Genomic DNA, 18,728 nt, shown 5'->3' on the forward strand with positions numbered 1-18,728 from the left:
TACATTAATATTATATTGTATTAATATAAATTATTTATAAACAATTAAGATATAATTAATCATTACCATCTATATAAAATACTTAACAACTTATTTCATACTTGTGATCATAAGTTATTAATATTATGGAAAATAATTATTAATATAATTATTAATATATTTATATTAATAATATTCTTGCACAAGAAATATTGTTGTTTATACATTGATTATGATATATTTAATGACATTTGACATGGGGCATCTTCAGTCTTTTTGTTATATATTTGCATTTCAGCGACATATTTCTCCTTGGATCTTTCATACATGTCATAATAAACCTGAAAGAAGGCGATATATTCCATATTCAATATTTATAATAATTATAAAAACTATGTTCAATACTTATATGTAATATGTAATATTTGATTTTACTTTCTTATCCTCGGTGCTGAGAGATTTCCAAGTGGTTGCAAGTTGTCTAGTAAGCTCTTGTTTACTAGGTTCTGGTTCTCCAGCTAAGCGTTCCATCACACGAGGTCTCTGCTCTTGACAAAACTGGAAGAAAGGATTAGCGGGTCTCTTTGGTGCATTTGGATCAGCCTTTGTACCCTTTCTCTTTGTCCCTTTTCTAGGTTTCTCATCTTTAGCATTATGAGAGGCACCTTTTCCTCCTTTCTCTGATTTTGGAGTTGTTTCAAATACACTATTCTCTTCTAGTACACCCATTGGTGCCTCGCGCCAATGATCTCCATGTTGATTCAATCGATCGATTAAAAATCTATGATTAATATCACGAGTGATGAAACTGCAGAAATTTCAAGTTTTTAAGTATATATTTCTATAATTTATGAGACTAACTTTTTCTCCTTCCTTGTGCGTCGAAGAAGCTTCCTTACCATCTGGATTCTATAGACCAATCTCTCATTTTCCTACAGTTGAAAGAAATATGTAGCTTGAAAAAATAGCTGAGACAATAATCATCGTGTGGGATATATGCCACAAGAGTGATATTGTTTGAGACAGAGAAGGAGAGACTTAACCTGTTGCAAGATATCGCATCTTTCTAACAGCAACTGATACTTTTTCTTATAGACATCAAACTCCTCTGGTTCCACGTCGTACTCAGATTCATCGGACATTGCAAATTGTGGGTTTTTAACGGAATTTGACTAATTAAATATTGCCAAAACACACTCTCCTACACATGCAGAGAGAAGACTGAAAGATGCCATGGGCCATGGCCTGCTTTTAGGCTTAGAACTTTGAAAGCGATACTCCCTCTATGGACATTGAAAACGTGGACATGAACTACAAAGCCAATGTCCATGAATGTTCTCAGAGGGTAATATATAATGCACAATTTCTGGTTTTGTTCCATGCTATGTGCACGAAATGCCGGTAGCACCAGTGCTGTATAACAAGATATTTATGTATGTAAATTGATAGTAAATAAATTATTCAATCGCGATACTGTAATACTCAAAGATGAAATAAATATTTTTCTATATTCATTGTCATATTTATCTTTTTATTTACAAAACACAAAATGCCTGCTGTGGGATAAAAACATTTTTAATCGTATTTCTATAAATCGATTTATAGAAATGACACATGTATCTATAGCTGTTTACGTCAGTTACGTCAGCGCCTTTACATCGTGACGTCACGTGAGATGATCACACATTTTCAGCACACACATGTGCGATATGCCATCTAGATTTACCTCCATTTCTTGAAACCTTGTCGTACAAAAAATATAAAAAATTTTTTTAAGATTAATCAAGTTCCAATTAACTTGATTGTTGATTAACTTGGAGAATAATTAACGGTAAAATTTTAAAATTCCTCTATTATATTATATATGATAATTATATATATTTTTAGGAATTTTTTTTTTGCTTATCGTGCAAGTTAAATGATCAAGCAAATTGGAATTTGATCCCGAGGATTTACATATAAAATATAATAGCAATTTAGAAAGACTATAGCTGATTTTCATTGTCTTCAACATATATCTATTCTTGTCATTTTATTTGCCGCGATACGCATGCGTCATTCAGTATATGCTGAGGGTGCGTTTCACTTTTAATGCGTGCAAACATCATCTGTCTTTATTTATTTTTCGATCGACAACAAGAATGAAATGATATTAAAATAATAGTTTGCATTTCCGCATAGATAATGCAAATTATCTTTAACGTGACAGCTTGTTTATCCATGTGTATATGTATATCGGCAATGAATAATCTATAAAATATAAATCGAAGATTGTTTTACTAGTTCGTGTGCGAGTTTTTTTTATAATTTATTTTTTATTCAATTTTGGCTCGATTTAAACATAACGACATAATTTTTAGATGCCACGAAAAGTCGATAAAGAGTTTCAGCTTGATTTTATATTTACCAAAGAAAAAAAATAAATGTTATACATATTGCGATTATGAGCTAAACATCATTACTTTTTGTCATTTAAATATTCACCTAATTACATATACATAATTTAAAAGTATAATATAAAGGTAAATAAAGTTGAAATTTATTAATGTAATAATTATACGTAACTTCTATATTTCGGTGACAAATTACAAATAGTCATGACATTTGACGACACGCGGATGCTTATTTCGAAATCAAAATCTCACAATTTCGAAAGTTGTGAAAACTCATCGTCTAAGTTAATTTATAGTCGCGATATTAAATGAAGACGTTTCGATGTAGGAAAAATGATTTTTATGGCTTACTTTCACATGTTCGATGTAACATCATTAATATCGTGTGTAAAAACATATATTGAAGAGTATTTTTCTCAGCTGTCATTTTTATTAACGATCTCAAAGCTTACACCTTCTTGAATTTTATCGAGATAACAAGAATGTAAAAAGAATGTATAATTTCAGTCTATTTACATCGTTTCTGCGATATTAATATTTTACAATTATTTCACAAAATTTGATATTTGATTAAGTTTGCCAATAATGCCAAATTAAAGATTGCCAAGCCGCCCATGGAGTTCTCGTCCTTCACACATTTTCATAACATAACATGTTGTTTACTTGACGATCCCACGGCTCGCACTGAATGAACCCTGTCGTATTTTCATCTCGTTGGCAAAATTCCAGTGGATCCGACGTTCAATGTCGACACTTGGCGTTTGAAAAAAAAGAACAACAAAAGCAAAAAACAAAAATTAGAAACTCCACTTTAGCGTACTCGACGCTATCTGTCTCTCTGACAGATCTCATTGAGAGAGAAGCGGGAGAGATCTTAGCGCATCTGCTTATTCTCTCATAAAGAGGACGCGAGTCAGAACGATTTGCGAGGGAGACGAGAATAAAATCGAGCGACGAGAGGGCGGCGAGCGGGAAGATTGCGCGCGCAGTCACAATCGCAGTCAAAATTCACCCTTGGCTCGTGCCGTTGGCTGCGGGAGCAACATCGGAGTACCGAGAGTGAGATATATCAGTTTCCTGGTGCACGTCACCCGCGCTTTTCATTCGCACGCTCGTCGATCTCGTCCGCGGGGATTCACTTATTTCTCGTAGCTCGTCGCTTCCGGATCGCAGGAGAGAATCGCTCTCCTTCTCTCTCTTTCTCCTCATCGTATCCTCGAGTTCCTCGGCGACTGCCAGCAGCGGATATCATCTTTTGCGCGCATACCATGCAGGTCGCCGCAGTTTTTTAGCATTGGCCCAGAGGACGGAGAACGCGAGCATCGGTGAGTACACGTCAAACGTCAACAGCGTTATCAGGGTACGTACAGGATAACGTGGGATGTCGAGAGACGATGTATCGCACGCTACATGGAATTGTATGCGGGCTTTACGGAACCTTCCTGCGCCGCGGATCAATAACAGCCGTTGCGTATGATAACACAACCAGCTGATCGCCTGTGATATTGAATGTATTTACGTGCGTTCGCGCGTCGCGCGCACGAATCGCTACTTTTTGTATCTCTCAGGTATATAAGTGTTAATAAAATACGCACAATGTTTCTTCTATGCGGGATATATAGCGTATACGACTCGATGCCAAAGACACTAGAGCCTATTGTTTATTTGCTCCGAAATTCTATGACAATTGCATGAAAGAACAAATATTAGATTATGTATGTGGGTATTTAATTTGTGAACAATGTGATAGCCCTTGCTTACGTACTTGGTGTAGAAAATATACATGTATATCATAGATTTTTTCTCTTATAAAATACGCGTTCATAGAACCGTGAAAAATCCGCAGTGACGACAAAATCGTGCGATACAACTACATTTCATAATCTATTATCTATTATATCGAGAGTAACAATATCCAGATATAAAATTTAATTTGGAATGTCTTCTAAACAAGATATCAAGTTATTGAGCATACTTTATTTTCGAAATACACGATCGTTTTAATACGTGTTACACAGTGTGTTTGATGTCTTATCTTTGTATCAATTAATTTGATTGATTTACAGGAAGAACTGATATTCTGTCAAACTATAAAATTATATACAGTTGTTGGCATAAAATTGATATTTTTGACAGAATTGTGATTAACAGTATCCACTCATTGTTCTTTTATTGTTAACTGTAGATTTACAATAGATTAGAGATTTGTTAATTTGTCATTCACAAAATCAAACAATGTTACACTTATCGATCAGGATTATCTGATTTATTAATTAACTTAATCACTGTGTGACTCGATTGCAATCTTGCTTCTTGAAATATATGTGGAAGTTATATTTGTGCGTGAACAAGATTGTTTTCATATTGACAGTCTATATTTATCGTGATGACACTAATAAATATGTCAAATATGAACCCTTAGATAAATCAGGTTTATTATAATCGTGTGAAATTTTGATTTGATATACGACATGTATTTATATGCAATTAATGTAGAAGGATATTGAAAGATATTTTCTCGAGTGAGAGATTATTTTTTTCACGAGTGAGTTACAGTGTGAATATTCGTATATCGATTCTATCGATATCTCATTCTCGAAAGAGTATTTATGAAATCGTTATCGACAATGCAAACACTCAGTGCACACGCTTCAGTATCATCCCATAAGTTAAAGCAAGCAAATAATTTTAAGATTATACGTTCACAAGTGTCAGTGCACGCACATGTCTCACTTTTTGGCTTGTGTCTGTATTTTTAAAAGTAAACAAAAGATATTAAAAAACTGTGACATACCCTATTTTGATTTATTTTAGTTTTAATCCCTAGAGGGTTGAAAGGTTTAAAAATTTATTTCACAAATATTTACTAGAGATCATTCACGATAAGAGCAGATCGTATAGTTTTGATAATATTGTTTCAAATATTTTTTCTTTTTTTTTTTTAATAAATGGCCCTTTTTGAGTGTTGAGATCGGAAGAATTAATTATTCACACAAGATCGATCACACATCTAAATATAATAAAATATAAAAACAAGAATAAAATCAATCTAAAATTTAAAAACGTAAAATTAAACGTAATATTATCCAAAAAGGTACTTTATTATTATTGTTATTTAGATTATTTAGTTTGCCAAAAAAAAGAATGAATACAACTTTTGAATTTTAAGAATTTTATATATAAATTAATTTGACATATAAATAATAGCAGTGAATATATAAAATATGAGCTTTTGACGAGATTAAATTAATTGACTCAAGTTTGATAAAATACTCGCTGAGACGTTCGTTTAGGAAACTTGAGCGTCTTTGATACTTTTTTTTTTACATATCCATAGAGCACAGAACATTGCAGCTACATTGTAATGTTACAAATTACAATCGTAAAATATATATTTTTTTGAAGAATATTTTATTTTAGATTTATAAGTAACACATTTTTCGCGCGCTTTACTTATCATTTATTATCTCTGTCGTTCATAGAACTAATTATGATTTATCAATGTGAAATTAAAATGATGTATGATATGTGATAGAGAAAAGTAAATACTTTATTTTTCTTTAGCGATACGTTACAGTTTGAATAACACTGGATTAAAAGAATTCAAAAAGAAGAGATTCGTAGAAGCTGCGTTAATCTAACATGCGTTTTAAGCAGTATTCAGATAAGGATATAATGTATACGTGCGGAAGATGAGTAATATAATCGCATGCATATACATACATGTATGTATATATACATTCAGCAGTTCCTTTATTACAATCTAGGTACTGTGTTTAATTGATCGAGGCATCTTTCGCGTGATAAATGTCTTGTTTACCGCTCATTGTCTCTGTCGATTCGTGAAACTATTTGTTCATTTATCAATGTGATTAAAATGATGTGCAGTGTGTAACAGATAAGTAAAGATGTACTTACTATTCTCTAGTTCGTTTGTCATCTGTCGTGCAAGCGCTTTAATAACACTTGAATAAAATCATTTTAATGACGAGACATTTTGCGGTTTTGATCCATCGATGGAAAATTATGAAACGTATAAATCCTGACGTTGAGTAGAGATTAATTAGATAGCTTGGTCGGGGATTCCTTCGAAGGAAGGTATCCTCCTCTTATTATTTGCCAATCCTGTGGTAATTGTTCTGTTTGTCTTTTTTGCCTCATTAAGTGTTCTATTCAGAAATCTGCGTTTTCCGGGATTATATGAGCGTAAAAATCTTATAATCGTACGATTTACATAAATCCATATTATATTCAATTCACCTCTTAAGTGCATCGGGATTTTTCCATGTAATTAGTATTGTTCTCCGCTCCTTGTTCAATTTTATTACATTTCACGATATACATTTCGATATGAAATCCATGATAAAATCATGATAGAAATGAAAATATTTTTCTATCACCAAGTAAGATTCAGCATAATTGATGAGACATGAACTGTCTTTCTTTAATAGATTAATAATCCGAGATAATTAATTAAATAATTTGACGAAAAAACATAGAATGAGATATATCGAGTTTTATTAAGCTTATCTTTCGCACTATTCATTTTTATGATATAGATACTTCCTTCATATCGAGGATTGAATTTTGTGTTGCACATATTTCTATTATACGATTAGCTAATCTTTCTATTATACAATTTTATTATCGTATAAAAGGTGATATCTACTACATTGTAGAATTATTATAGAAAAAAATGATGATAGATAATTTACTTTGCAACCTAAATGATATCGTCATTCAGAAAGTAATCCGCAATCTGTCGCTCTTATATAAGATGATGACGAAAGTTTTTGCAATTACTTGCGGTTACGATTTTCAATTGTACAGACGAAATATAATTTCAACGTTACTTTACTAAATAATAAAAACTTGGTTACAATGATATAAGTGTATAAAATATAGAATAAACAGCATGAAACAGAGATGAAAAAAAAAACTCCCGTTTCTGTTATCTATACGACTTGGATGATAAGCTTCTATACATAAAGCTATATAGTTATTCGCCACGTAGCAAGACTGAAAAATGCTATAAAGAGTGCAAAAGAAGCATTTTTTATGTACATACTTTTTCATCACTCTATAAATAGTATTATGATGATTACGCAACAATTTCTATAATAGTGCCATTTTATATATCAATACAGCATCATGTGAAGCGCTCTCTTTTCATTTAATTCTAGAAATTGTAGCTTTGATCTTTATCCTTATAGCTTATCAAACATATAATTAATTTTTTATAATGTTTAAAATATACCTGATACATATGTTTGAAATATTTCTGATTCATGAAACTATTTAAATATTTTAAATATATAATTTATATTATAAAAATATAAATGAATTATTATCCCTTTTGCATATATTAATCTGTACATCAGCAGGATGGAAATAATTTACATAAATATATTTATGTTCTCTCTCTCTCTCTCTCTTTCCCAAATATGTATAATTCAGCGACTAAACATGTAGTGCGAGATTTTAAATCTTTTCGGAACAGGATTGTATGAGATGGAAGGAAATCGGCAAATCAACGATCAGAAGATGTTTAATTAAGCGAATGACGTTCTTCTTGATAATCGCTGTCTTGACATCGCGCGGCTCGAGTTCTCGACAACGCGTCGCGGTGGTGGCTTTAAGATCTGAACACATAGTGACGTCATGAAACGCGTTCGAAGCCAATGGTCATATGTATCAACGAGAGCGAGTACCGCAGCTATCAGTATTAGCTCGGTCATCTTCCAACGCCGATCGCGGGCGCGGCAAATCGCTCGTAACTGGATGAAAGGCCCTCTTTGATATTCGTGAGAGAGACACAATGTTTCGTGAAGACGATGGGTCAAATTTACTCGCGACGACCCATATCAGCCACGAGTGTCGCTGATCGCGACGACTTTTAGAGGAAGAATCGAAGAGTCGCGACGTGTCGAACGAAATCGGACATTCGCGTTCCTGTTTTTTTTTCCTCTTTTTTAAGTTTGCGGCCAACGAAGAGAGGGAGGGACATCAAGTCGTCGTTATCGGTGGCAACGCGTGACAACGCGTTACGTTTCCCTCGCGAACGATGAGATTTCGCGGGATTTGGAGACGCCGCTTCGCGAACGCGGGTGTTCGACCTCGTGCAAAGGCCAAGCGGTAGCGCGCGAACGAGCCGCGTGCTCTCTCTCTCTCTCTCTCTCTCTCTCTCTCTCTCTCTCATCTTCGATTTATTAGTGCGACTCGTGCACGTCTGGGAACCGATTCAACCGATTGCTGCCTCGACGTTGTGGAACGAATCTTCGATAACGACCGATTCACCACCGTCTATCATGGTTCGTTGACTCCATCTTGCATTGTATCGAGTGAGAGAAGCGCGAATCGAGGAGACCGAATCGCCGATTCTAAAATTAATTTTCGGTTATTTTATTTATATCTCTAGCGCGTATCGAGAGAGATATTTGTGTCGTGTGTGTTAAGTTCAAGATCGCATGTATGTCGATATTAATATTTTAAATCGAACGAAGGGAGTGTGCGAAAAGGAAATGCATGGAATTCCAATAATGTCAAGGGTTATCGAAGCTTTTAATTATTCGTTAATCATTTGTCGCGTAAAGTTTCCCTAAAATATTTCACGTTAAATATCTTGCGTTATTTTTATCTTCTCAGTTTATAAATTGTGAGATTTCATATGCGTCGCGTATCAACAACCACCATTGTTTCGCGAAACTGCTTATTCGTTATCAATACGAACCCGGAGATTCGTGACTAAAAATGTGATATATATAAACCGTTCAAACGTAGTCAAAGCGAAACGTAAAGTCAGTATAACGTACGATACATCGTCCTCAATAAATAATAAACGATAAAAGTGTCCGAGATAATATAATACGAAGATGCATTTATAAATGTACGAGCGTAGAAGAGATATTAATGCTCTGATTATACGTCATGTCGATTCCCCAACATTCGATATTTACGTACATACAAAGATAGATGCTAATTCAAAATAATTTTATTAACTAAAAAAAATTTTTTTTATTCTTATAGATATTATAATGTTGGTAACATACTATAATACAATACATAGTATACAATACTATAATATTGATAACCTTATCAAAATAATTATTATAATATTGATAACTTTATAGAATAATTATATTGCATAATAATAATTTTAAATATAATTTGTGACGCTTACAACATATAATATATAAAAGCATATATAACTTATGATGATTACATTTTTCTACTAGTATTGTTGCGTACATTACTTATTATATACCTTTTTTTACTTCTCGATTTTGTTGTCAAACAGTTGTTAGAGGGGTTTACGACTATACTTTTTTTTTTATATTTGAAGTCATATATTATAATAATATCAAAAAAGTAATTACTATAAATACAGTAATTTTTAGTGCTAACTATAAAGTTAAAATTATTACTACTACGCACAAAATTATTATTATCAACATTATAGTAGTATAAAAAAATAAAAAATTCAACTATAATTTTTTTTACTATGCAATTATAATTAGCCCCTTTTTCAGTGTACATTTACCGAAAAAAAGAAACTAGTTTCTAATTCGTACTAGTTTTCTAAGACATCATTATTAATGCGAGAACAATTGATGCCTCGCGTGGATAGGCGCTCATTATCATAATTTCAAATTTGTTTTTCTTATTAACTTATCAATAACGATTATCGAAGATATAGTTTTCCAGGAGGGTTTTCAAATGTTATTCTATTGACGTTGACCGATAAACCAAGTGGCGGAACATGATGCGCTTTTAACGCCTTTCAACGTCGTAACGCGATGATAAATCTCTAGAAATTGATTAATTTCCACAGTTGTTTGATGTGTATGCGCCTTTCGAGGAATTATTCGTATAATTTGTTTTCGGTTAAAGCTGTGATAAAAATAGAAAACGAATGAAATACGCAACTGCATATTATAATATATGACGAAACCGGTAGAATCGCAGCATATTAATGCGCCAACATTAATGCGGAAAAAAGGTATAGCATGAACGCCTAGCTGGGTTGAATTTAGACCGTGAACATGCCCGATTTGCCATCGTTTATTGGGCAGAAAGCCAGAATTGCGCAAAATTTTCTCGGCCAAAGGCGCCTTTTCGTCCCTGTAGCCGGACGATAAAAATGGGAGTAAATACTTATCTCTTCGCAAAAATCGTTTCAGATTTTTACATTTCTTCACAAATAATAAACACGTGCAGTTCGATTAATAAATATCACAATTGAGATCGTAATATACGGTATGTCACTTTGCATTCGATAAGTAATCGATTATATCGTGTTATACACGTGGCGCAAAACTGGACGCTAATTTTATCAACTGCTTGCGTTATAAAAATTATTTTCTTTAGGGATATATGTGTGTGTATAAAGAAAAGGGAGAACAGAGTTTATTTTCTATATTTATTCCATCAATAAGCAACTTCCATAGATGAAAATTACAATCATTTTTTATTTGATCTTATTTATTTATTAACGTTATCAAAATGTATCAGAGTTGCGTTTATCGCAAAATGCAGCTTAATCTTTAACAGTTTCATTCACTTTTTTACCGAGTGGATTTCCTCCGAGTTGGAAATCCTCTGGATTTCGCGTATTTACACGCGACACACGTTTGCGTGGTGAAGTTGCACATAAAAAGTTAAATAGCCGTCTTCCTCCGAGTTAAGTAATCCGGCAAGATCTAGGTCAACGTTAAATCTTCGTTTAGTTTTGACAAACCCTGAGAATAGAATAAATCGTAAAAGCTGACGAGTCTATAACTCGGCGAGGTAAACTTTATAACGTATAATCAATTGTAGCTGTAACATCACATGCAAATTTATCAAGATTGATTTAATGGAAATTAATATACTTGCTTAATAAAATATATTTCGTAATTGATAGTTTTATTCATTTCAAATCTAAAAATTAAAAAAAAAGAGAATTAGACTTCCCCGACATAAATTCTCGAAATGATGCGCGATTTTCTGATGAATAATCAAAACTTGGCGACGTCAAACGTTATTTAAAGTATTGCGATAAACCGGATAAACCGTGCTCATCAAATTCTATGATGCGTCGCATCGCGTCGCGTCAAATCGATACCTTTAACACGACTATATTCGTGCTCGAAATTTTACTTCACCTGATAATTTTGGACAACTTTGAGAACGAATTGCCAGACAGACGGTGCAGCAGAGACGGAAGGTACGGGTAGGAAAGGTAGTGGATCGCACGATACACGCGCGATCATCGTGGCCACCGTTAAATCCTTAAATTGATAGCAACTCATACACAATGAGCTTCATTTATAATCGCTGACTCTAACTCGAGAGCTACTTCGGTCGGTTACGAAATGCCAGAAGCGAATCATGCCGAGTCGAGTGTCTTTGCCAAACATCGAACTTGGGATGTCTAATAATGCCCGAGAATGTTGCTTTAGCGAGTAAATATAGCCAAGCCGAGGCATTCTTTTTTCGCGGCTACGTGCGTCACTTTGATCGTATTATTACCGCGCGTTTAAGTCACGATGCGATGTATCTTCGCGAGAGATTCGATTTAAGGGATATCGAAAAAAAGGGATATAAAAAGAGAGCGAGAAAAAGGGATAAAAACAGGACGCAATGAGAGCTAGGGATCATCTTTAGAAAGAAAGATGTGCTCTAAGATTTTTGCGTAACGCATTTCTTTGCTGATAAAAATTTACAGTCATCGCAAACGATATACAAACACTGTTTATTGTTTTTTTATTGATTATTGTTTTTTATTAATTATAATTTTTACTATTAGGAAAATTCAATTGCGCATATTTTTCCTGTGCTAATTTATCACTAATAACTGATCCTTTGTTGTAGAATACAACGCGAGAACAGTACGTTTCGCCGCATGGGTGCCTGGGTTGACGATCGTTTCGTGGTGGAGGAGGTGGTTCCTAGTAATCAAAGTACTACTTGGACTTGGAGAATCCGGAGTCGCGATTGCAATGGTGGTGGACCGTTGCATGGTCGATCGGGTGCCGACTATCAATCGCCAAACAATTTTACGTCGATCTGGTCGTCAGCATCCCTGTTGCCGTTGCGCCGTCAGTTCACCAGGCAGCTCTATGAGTGGCCTTGTTTACCGTTGTTTAAGTCAAGGACGAAACTAGACCTTTATTAAATCGATTATCGAGAACAAGAGCCGCCCGAGGAGCGTTTGTTTGCAAATACAGATATAGTCCAAGTTTTTTTTGTTATCACATTCGATTGTTTGCATGTGTGTGTTTGCGTGCACGTTTGCGTACTGGGATTGGTATCACGGAGAGAAAGATTGGATCACCTGAAAGTTTTACTTTTCGAAGGTGAATTCCGAAAGTACCAATCACATTCTTCGTCTCTTCAATATGGCCGAGTGGACCAAGTTCAACGATCAAAAAAAGTTAAATCGACCCGATGAACAAGTGAATAAGGACGATACAATCGTAAAGCAATCGTACACCGAAATAAATGATAATGAGATTATCAACGAAAATTTATGCCTGGCAAAAGATCGAAACGTTTGTGATCATGAATCGATCGGGGAGACGATCACAGATTCGAGTTTGATTCAGGAGTACGTCAACGACTTTCGGAATAATGCGGAATTGCTGGAAGGCTCATTAAACCAGGAAAAAGAAGAAGAAAGATTCGTAGAAGACAATCATCATGAACGAATGCGGGAATCAGGCTCGAAGATACGTCGGGAAGCTCGTCAGGAATTGAAAGAAATCTTGCAAAATTCGCAAAACTCGCCGAAAAGACCCAATAGTCTTTACAAGGAAGATGTGTTGAGTCCACAGAAGCTGAAGAGCGTTTACAACGAGAGAAGTACAATTTTTGGTTCGCCTACCAGGATTCTATCATCCAAGGGTCACTTGTCGGCTGAGAACAGCACTGAGAAGCTCGCAAATGGAAAATTTCCTAAAGAGGACAAGCAGCAGCATCACGTGCAATTTAACAAAGAATCCAAGAAGCAACAGCCACGTCACACGTCCGAAGAAAGACCGCACTCGACTCCGTCGATCTCTGCATCGAGCAGTTTCGAAGATAATTCGAGCTTAGCGCAGTTTTGCGAAGCAAGACCACCCGACGGAGGCTGGGGATGGGTTGTCGTTGCGGCCTCCTTCATGGTAAACCTGATCGCGGACGGCATTACCTTCTCCTTTGGCGTAATATACGTCGAGTTCCTGAATTATTTTGGCGGCGGAAAATCCAAGACAGCCTGGATCGGTAGTCTCTTCATGGCGATGCCACTATTGTCGGGACCAGTGGCAAGTTTCCTGACTGACAGATACGGTTGTAGAAGGGTAACTGTAGCAGGTAGCATATTGGCGACAGCCGGTTTCGTGGTTAGTTCCTATGCGAACTCTATGGAAGTACTCATTCTCACGTTTGGGATCGTAGCAGGTTTCGGTTTGTCCTTGTGCTTTGTCGCGGCGGTAGTAATCGTGGCGTACTACTTTGACAAAAAGAGATCTTTCGCTACCGGCTTATCGGTATGCGGCAGTGGAATTGGGACTTTCATTTTTGCGCCTGTCACGCAGTATCTCCTAGCGGAGTACGGCTGGAGAGGAACTACGTTGATACTTGCAGGATTATTTTCGAATCTCGCCGTATGTGGATGTCTTATGCGGGATCTTGAATGGACTACTATTAAAGCGAAAGCGAAGACCGAAGAGAGAAGAAAAAATCGGGAGAAAAAGAGATCCAAGATGCAGAATTCCAACGCAGATTCTTTCTCAGCTACCAGTTCCGCAAATACGACCACACAAACGCCTCACGGCGATTCTAAAAGAGGCTTCGCATCGGCCAACGCGATGATTATCGAGAATCTTCGGCTTCAGGACGGCGACGAGGAGAGCGGCGAAAAACTCTTCTCCAGCTTGGTAAGTCTGCCTACCTTCGTTAAAAATAGGGAGAAGGTACCTGTAGAAGTGCTGGAGCTACTTAGCGCGAACAAGGCTGTTTACAATGTCCTCCTGCAAAACTATCCGAGTCTTTTGATATCGTCGAAGAGTTTCAGCGATTCAGGAGCGTTGCACGATCAACTAAGTACACCCTCGGCCCGATTTATACCTACGCCGAGTCCATTAGCCGAGGTAAAAATCGAGACCGGTAAAGACACAGATATGCGCGAGGAAAACGACGAACAAATATTCCGCGGTGAGCAACAGCAACAATCGGTAGAACCGGCGTACTTATGGTGGCTGAAGAAAATCGATTCCGATACTCCGTTGAGGCGTTCCAGTACGCTGGAACAACCGAGGAGACTGCCCACCGCGTATTTGAATGATATCAGAATGCACAGGCATAGTCTGACTTACAGAGGCGCCATGCTGAACATCAATCGGTATCGTTTGAGAGCCTCGAGCTGCCCGGACATTTATAGAAACTCGATGACCACCATTGCCAAGACGAAGCTCGTCTGGTACGCTGGACTCTGGGAATTCTGGGACTTGATCGTCGACATGCTCGACTTTTCGTATTTCGCCGATCCGAGATTTCTGCTGTTCGCTGTCAGCAATTTTCTCTTGCACACGTGGTATGACGTGCCTTATGTCTATCTGACGGATAACGCGATCGAGGTTGGATTCAGCGAGACGGATGCATCTATTCTGATCTCGGTGATTGGAATCGCTAACATGAGTGGTGAGGTAAGTCGAAGGGAACAAAATAGCTAAATAAATCAAAATCCGATCCGATAACTGTTTGTCTAATAGTCAAAGTGGAACTTTTTATTTCAGATTTTTCTAGGCTGGGCCGGTGATAGAGCATGGGTGAACGCGTCTATCGTTTATGCGGTGTGTATGGCGCTCTGTGGCGGCGTTACCGCTCTAATACCCGTAGTTGTCAACGATTACTATACCTTATGTGCAATCTCTGGTGCCTTTGGATTATTCATCGCAGCGAATTACAGTCTCACCAGCATCATCCTTGTCGAGCTGATCACTTTGGACAGATTCACGAATGCTTACGGTCTTCTGTTACTGGTCCAAGGAATAGCCAATCTCATGGGTCCTCCGTTAGCTGGTAATCTTTCGCAGATTTTGTTTTTTTTTATATATATATATATATATATTAGAAACACATCGAGTGAATACTAAAAATGAATGATTTTTTCAGGATGGCTGTACGATATTACAGGCACGTACGATCTTTCCTTCTATCTGGCAGGATTGTTCATTGCATTAAGCGGCGTGTTGTTATTAGTGATGCCTTTGATCAGCTTGTACAGAAAATGCCGGGGAAATGAATCCGAGGAGGGAACTGTCGACAAGGATTTTAACGAGATAGATAACGTGTAAATATGCCGATATGTATCGAAAGAACAAGCCAGAGATGAGCAATCATTGTCTGCGATTGCTATTGCGCGATTGAAATCGCGATATCACAATGGAATTGTAACGCGACTTGCAAAAATTATACTCCTTAATTCCGTAGCAGTGTCTGAATCCGCGATATATTGCACGAGAGTCGCTCGAGCCGGCTGTGGTGTATTACAATAGTTATAAGTTTGTGTCGAAATGTCCTTTGCGTCATTGACGATTAATGCAGACAAGTAATGCGAGCGATTCGAAAAGTATTATATAAATGAATCACACATGTAGCAACTCGTGTATTATCAACGGATTCCGATTCTGCATGGCTATCAGCGGATGATACTTCGCTGCTAAACTTTCGCGAAGGTTACCAGGTCACTTCTAATCTCCTAGACATTGCGTAAAGGAAATTATTTCGAGAGTGAGTATAGTTTTAATATTTTCAATAGCGTAGAGAGTGATATTACGCGATATAGAGTAATACATTGTACAAATTAGGGGAACGCGCTGCTCGTGATAAATATAAAGGGCCTGCGAAGAGAGAAAAGATTCGTTGTAAACTATTATCGCGTTGTCGTCGATAATTTGCCGAAATAGATTTACATTCTTGGCACTGCAACAACTAAGTATAATTTCGAATCTCAGGATATACTAGTAACAATTGATACGTATACAAAGGTTCGAAATCGACACATCTGGTGTGCTCTCTCTCTCTCGTTTGCGTACAGAAAAGTGCGAATTTTAATGCAGCATGCTTGTAATTGCTACTCCTTCATTAAGTGCGTTGCATATTTTCAAGCTAGATTGTACAATTGACAAGTTATCCCCTCCCGCCCTCGGATAACGCGAAAGGGATTGTAAATTAATTACCGCACCAGATATTCTCGATCTTTGTAATCATCATCGTATAACGCATCCCTCGCATAGGTGCCTCACTTGTGCATTTAAATTATTAATTCACTTAAATTAAATGTTTAATTAATTTAAATTATAAGAGATTTGTGTCTAGTTTGATTCTCCAATCAGATAGAAATATTAATGTGTGCTTATAAGTTTTGCCAAGTAACCGCGAAATACCCGGATCATAAGTCGTGAGTCCAACGCAGAAGGAAAATATCTCGCTCAAGTTTATTTCTTTTATTTTTTTTTTAATTCCTCTGATTGAATGTAATCGGACCGCAATTTGATTAAATCAATTTTTTGCGGATATGCGATATTCTTATTTTTTGAAATAAGCGAGGAAACAAGATACAAACGATTAACCGGAAAATAACACCGAAAAATTTGATAACAAATTTTCTCATTTTCGTGCGATGCACGAATTTTGTTTGAAATAATATATGTCTATAAAATAGGCATGCGTATATAGCTTTTCTGTGATCATAAACTTGCCTCTTTATCAATTTTGCGAGCTACAAATAGACTACTACCTCCGTTACCATAGTGTATGCGTACGTACATGCGTGTGTGCGTGCATGTATTCGTTCTTTTTTGGTTTTTATAAAATGTATAATCTATACTTGCACTTATAGATTACACGCGATTTTTTTCTTTTTCTTCTCTTTTTTTACTAAAAAGAGGAAACGAGTAATAGTCGTCATTGTAGCGAGATTTTTGATTGTATGTATAATAACACGAACGAAAAGAATAGTTGTAAATTTAATGCGAACAACATAATGAATTTATTGGAGAAAGAGGAGTTTTTATTGCTCTCTGTGTATATATGGAAAGCGAAATGTACATTACTTGACGATACTGAAATCGTGCCATGCATGAAAATTAACGTCAAATGAAATAGGTTTTTTAAAACTAGTCCAAATCGCACTGCAATATTTTAGGTACTGTCGATTTCACAAAAATTTTATATTCCAAAGATTTCTCTTATACATATACATAGTATATCGTCGTAGGGATACACGTACGTATAACATTATAATATATACGAGGCCTTTACACACTAAAACAAAATATGAAAAAACATTTATTGCTTTCAGATATTAAGAATTAAATCGATTAGATGGCAGGTGACTGACGGTGTGAAACGAGAGTTTCGGATATTTTTTATTAGTGCAGAGAGCGCGTAATAATAAAAATCTGGTACCCGAAAGTATAAGTAATCGCAACACCCGAGATCGGAATTTTGAATTTCGATCGAGCGTATTTTTTCGATTCTAAAAATACGATCGCGATTGGTGTCTTATATAATTGTGTCCCGGTGCCAAGTCAAAATTATATGAATATAATATAATTTTTCTCGGCAGCATATATGCTCGCACATTATACATCACACGCGTACGCAGCCTTACATGGCATCTACGAAACGTATAAAGCAATATTTTAATATAAAAAAAGAAAAAAAATTGTGTATTTCATATATTTACGATATCATGTCGCCGGCTTCGCGAGAGACTGACGACTTTCAACGGTAGTATTAAGCGATAGTTATTAAGATGAAGGAGAATGGGACGCAAATAATTTGTGAAAGAGCGAGAATCTGTAATAGAAGTATCAATCGAATCCCAGAGAGCGATTCCTTCCAATAAAAAAAAAAAGGAAAAAAATGTAGCGAAGCACGAGAGAGTTTCAGCTGACGATGTAATCAGCATTCCACTTATATTAGATGAGATTGCAAAAGTTCTTCTAGAATTTTGGCATTCTACGAATTTTCGAAGGATCTTAAAAATATTATCGATTATCAATTATATTTCCGACAATTTTAATCGCGTTAATTAAATCGTTACGATATCGATCTAGCGTGTCTCTATTATATGGAATTACCTTATATATTGGCGCAAACCATTTACGGATTTACGGATTTCAATGTTCTTGTTGACTCTTAAATATTGAAAGAACGAGTCTACGATTAGTCTTATACATATGTATACATAAATTCTTAGCCAACGCCGACTCCTAGAACGACGCGAATGCGTCGATTCTGTTTCACGTAAATCCTCTCATGTATTGGAAAGTATCCGAAAATGATCCGAATAAATATCGTAGTGATTTCTCGACACTATTTACG

The 18,728-nt window shown here is 36.0% G+C and overlaps 2 protein-coding genes across 4 annotated transcripts; one reads left to right on the forward strand and one right to left on the reverse strand.

Annotated features, from left to right (window-relative positions):
* Positions 1–136: 136 nt before the first annotated feature.
* Positions 137–1,210, reverse strand: LOC145962835 (high mobility group protein B3). Of its 2 annotated transcripts, none has more exons than XM_083084208.1 (4): positions 1,023–1,210; positions 841–911; positions 415–760; positions 137–320 (listed from the first exon to the last, which is right to left on the reverse strand). In XM_083084208.1, the coding sequence occupies exons 1-4, from the start codon at positions 1,119–1,121 to the stop codon at positions 210–212; spliced, it is 627 nt and encodes a 208-aa protein (XP_082940334.1). In that variant the 5' UTR covers positions 1,122–1,210; the 3' UTR covers positions 137–209. The 2 variants fall into 2 exon arrangements, with proteins under 2 accessions (XP_082940334.1, XP_082940335.1); XM_083084209.1 differs by having other exon boundaries at positions 415–787; positions 879–911; positions 1,023–1,178.
* Positions 1,211–3,366: 2,156 nt separating this feature from the next.
* LOC145963120 (monocarboxylate transporter 9) lies at positions 3,367–18,722 on the forward strand. 2 transcript variants are annotated; one of them, XM_083084790.1, is made up of 4 exons: positions 3,367–3,697; positions 12,225–15,040; positions 15,131–15,416; positions 15,510–18,722. In XM_083084790.1, exons 2-4 carry the CDS (start codon positions 12,752–12,754, stop codon positions 15,689–15,691), a joined length of 2,757 nt encoding a protein of 918 aa, XP_082940916.1. In that variant the 5' UTR covers positions 3,367–3,697; positions 12,225–12,751; the 3' UTR covers positions 15,692–18,722. The 2 variants fall into 2 exon arrangements, with proteins under 2 accessions (XP_082940916.1, XP_082940917.1); XM_083084791.1 differs by lacking the exon at positions 3,367–3,697 and adding an exon at positions 8,083–8,683.
* Positions 18,723–18,728: the final 6 nt, after the last annotated feature.

Source organism: Camponotus vicinus, unplaced genomic scaffold, assembly GCF_025532165.1.
Source record: "Camponotus vicinus isolate PSW18456_S1 unplaced genomic scaffold, iyCamVici1.0 SCAF_12, whole genome shotgun sequence".
NCBI classification, from domain to species: Eukaryota; Metazoa; Arthropoda; class Insecta; order Hymenoptera; family Formicidae; genus Camponotus; species Camponotus vicinus.

Coding starts and splice junctions, on each gene's coding strand:
- LOC145962835 (XM_083084208.1), bottom strand. CDS start 1,121: ATGTCCGATGAATCTGAGTACGACGTGGAACCAGAGGAGTTTGATGTC. Junction 912..1,022: donor GATGCGATATCTTGCAACAG/GTTAAGTCTCTC, acceptor TTTCAACTGTAG/GAAAATGAGAGATTGGTCTA. Junction 761..840: donor CGCACAAGGAAGGAGAAAAA/GTTAGTCTCATA, acceptor TATTAATCATAG/ATTTTTAATCGATCGATTGA.
- LOC145963120 (XM_083084790.1), top strand. CDS start 12,752: ATGGCCGAGTGGACCAAGTTCAACGATCAAAAAAAGTTAAATCGACCC. Junction 15,041..15,130: donor TCGCTAACATGAGTGGTGAG/GTAAGTCGAAGG, acceptor TTTTTATTTCAG/ATTTTTCTAGGCTGGGCCGG. Junction 15,417..15,509: donor CATGGGTCCTCCGTTAGCTG/GTAATCTTTCGC, acceptor TGATTTTTTCAG/GATGGCTGTACGATATTACA.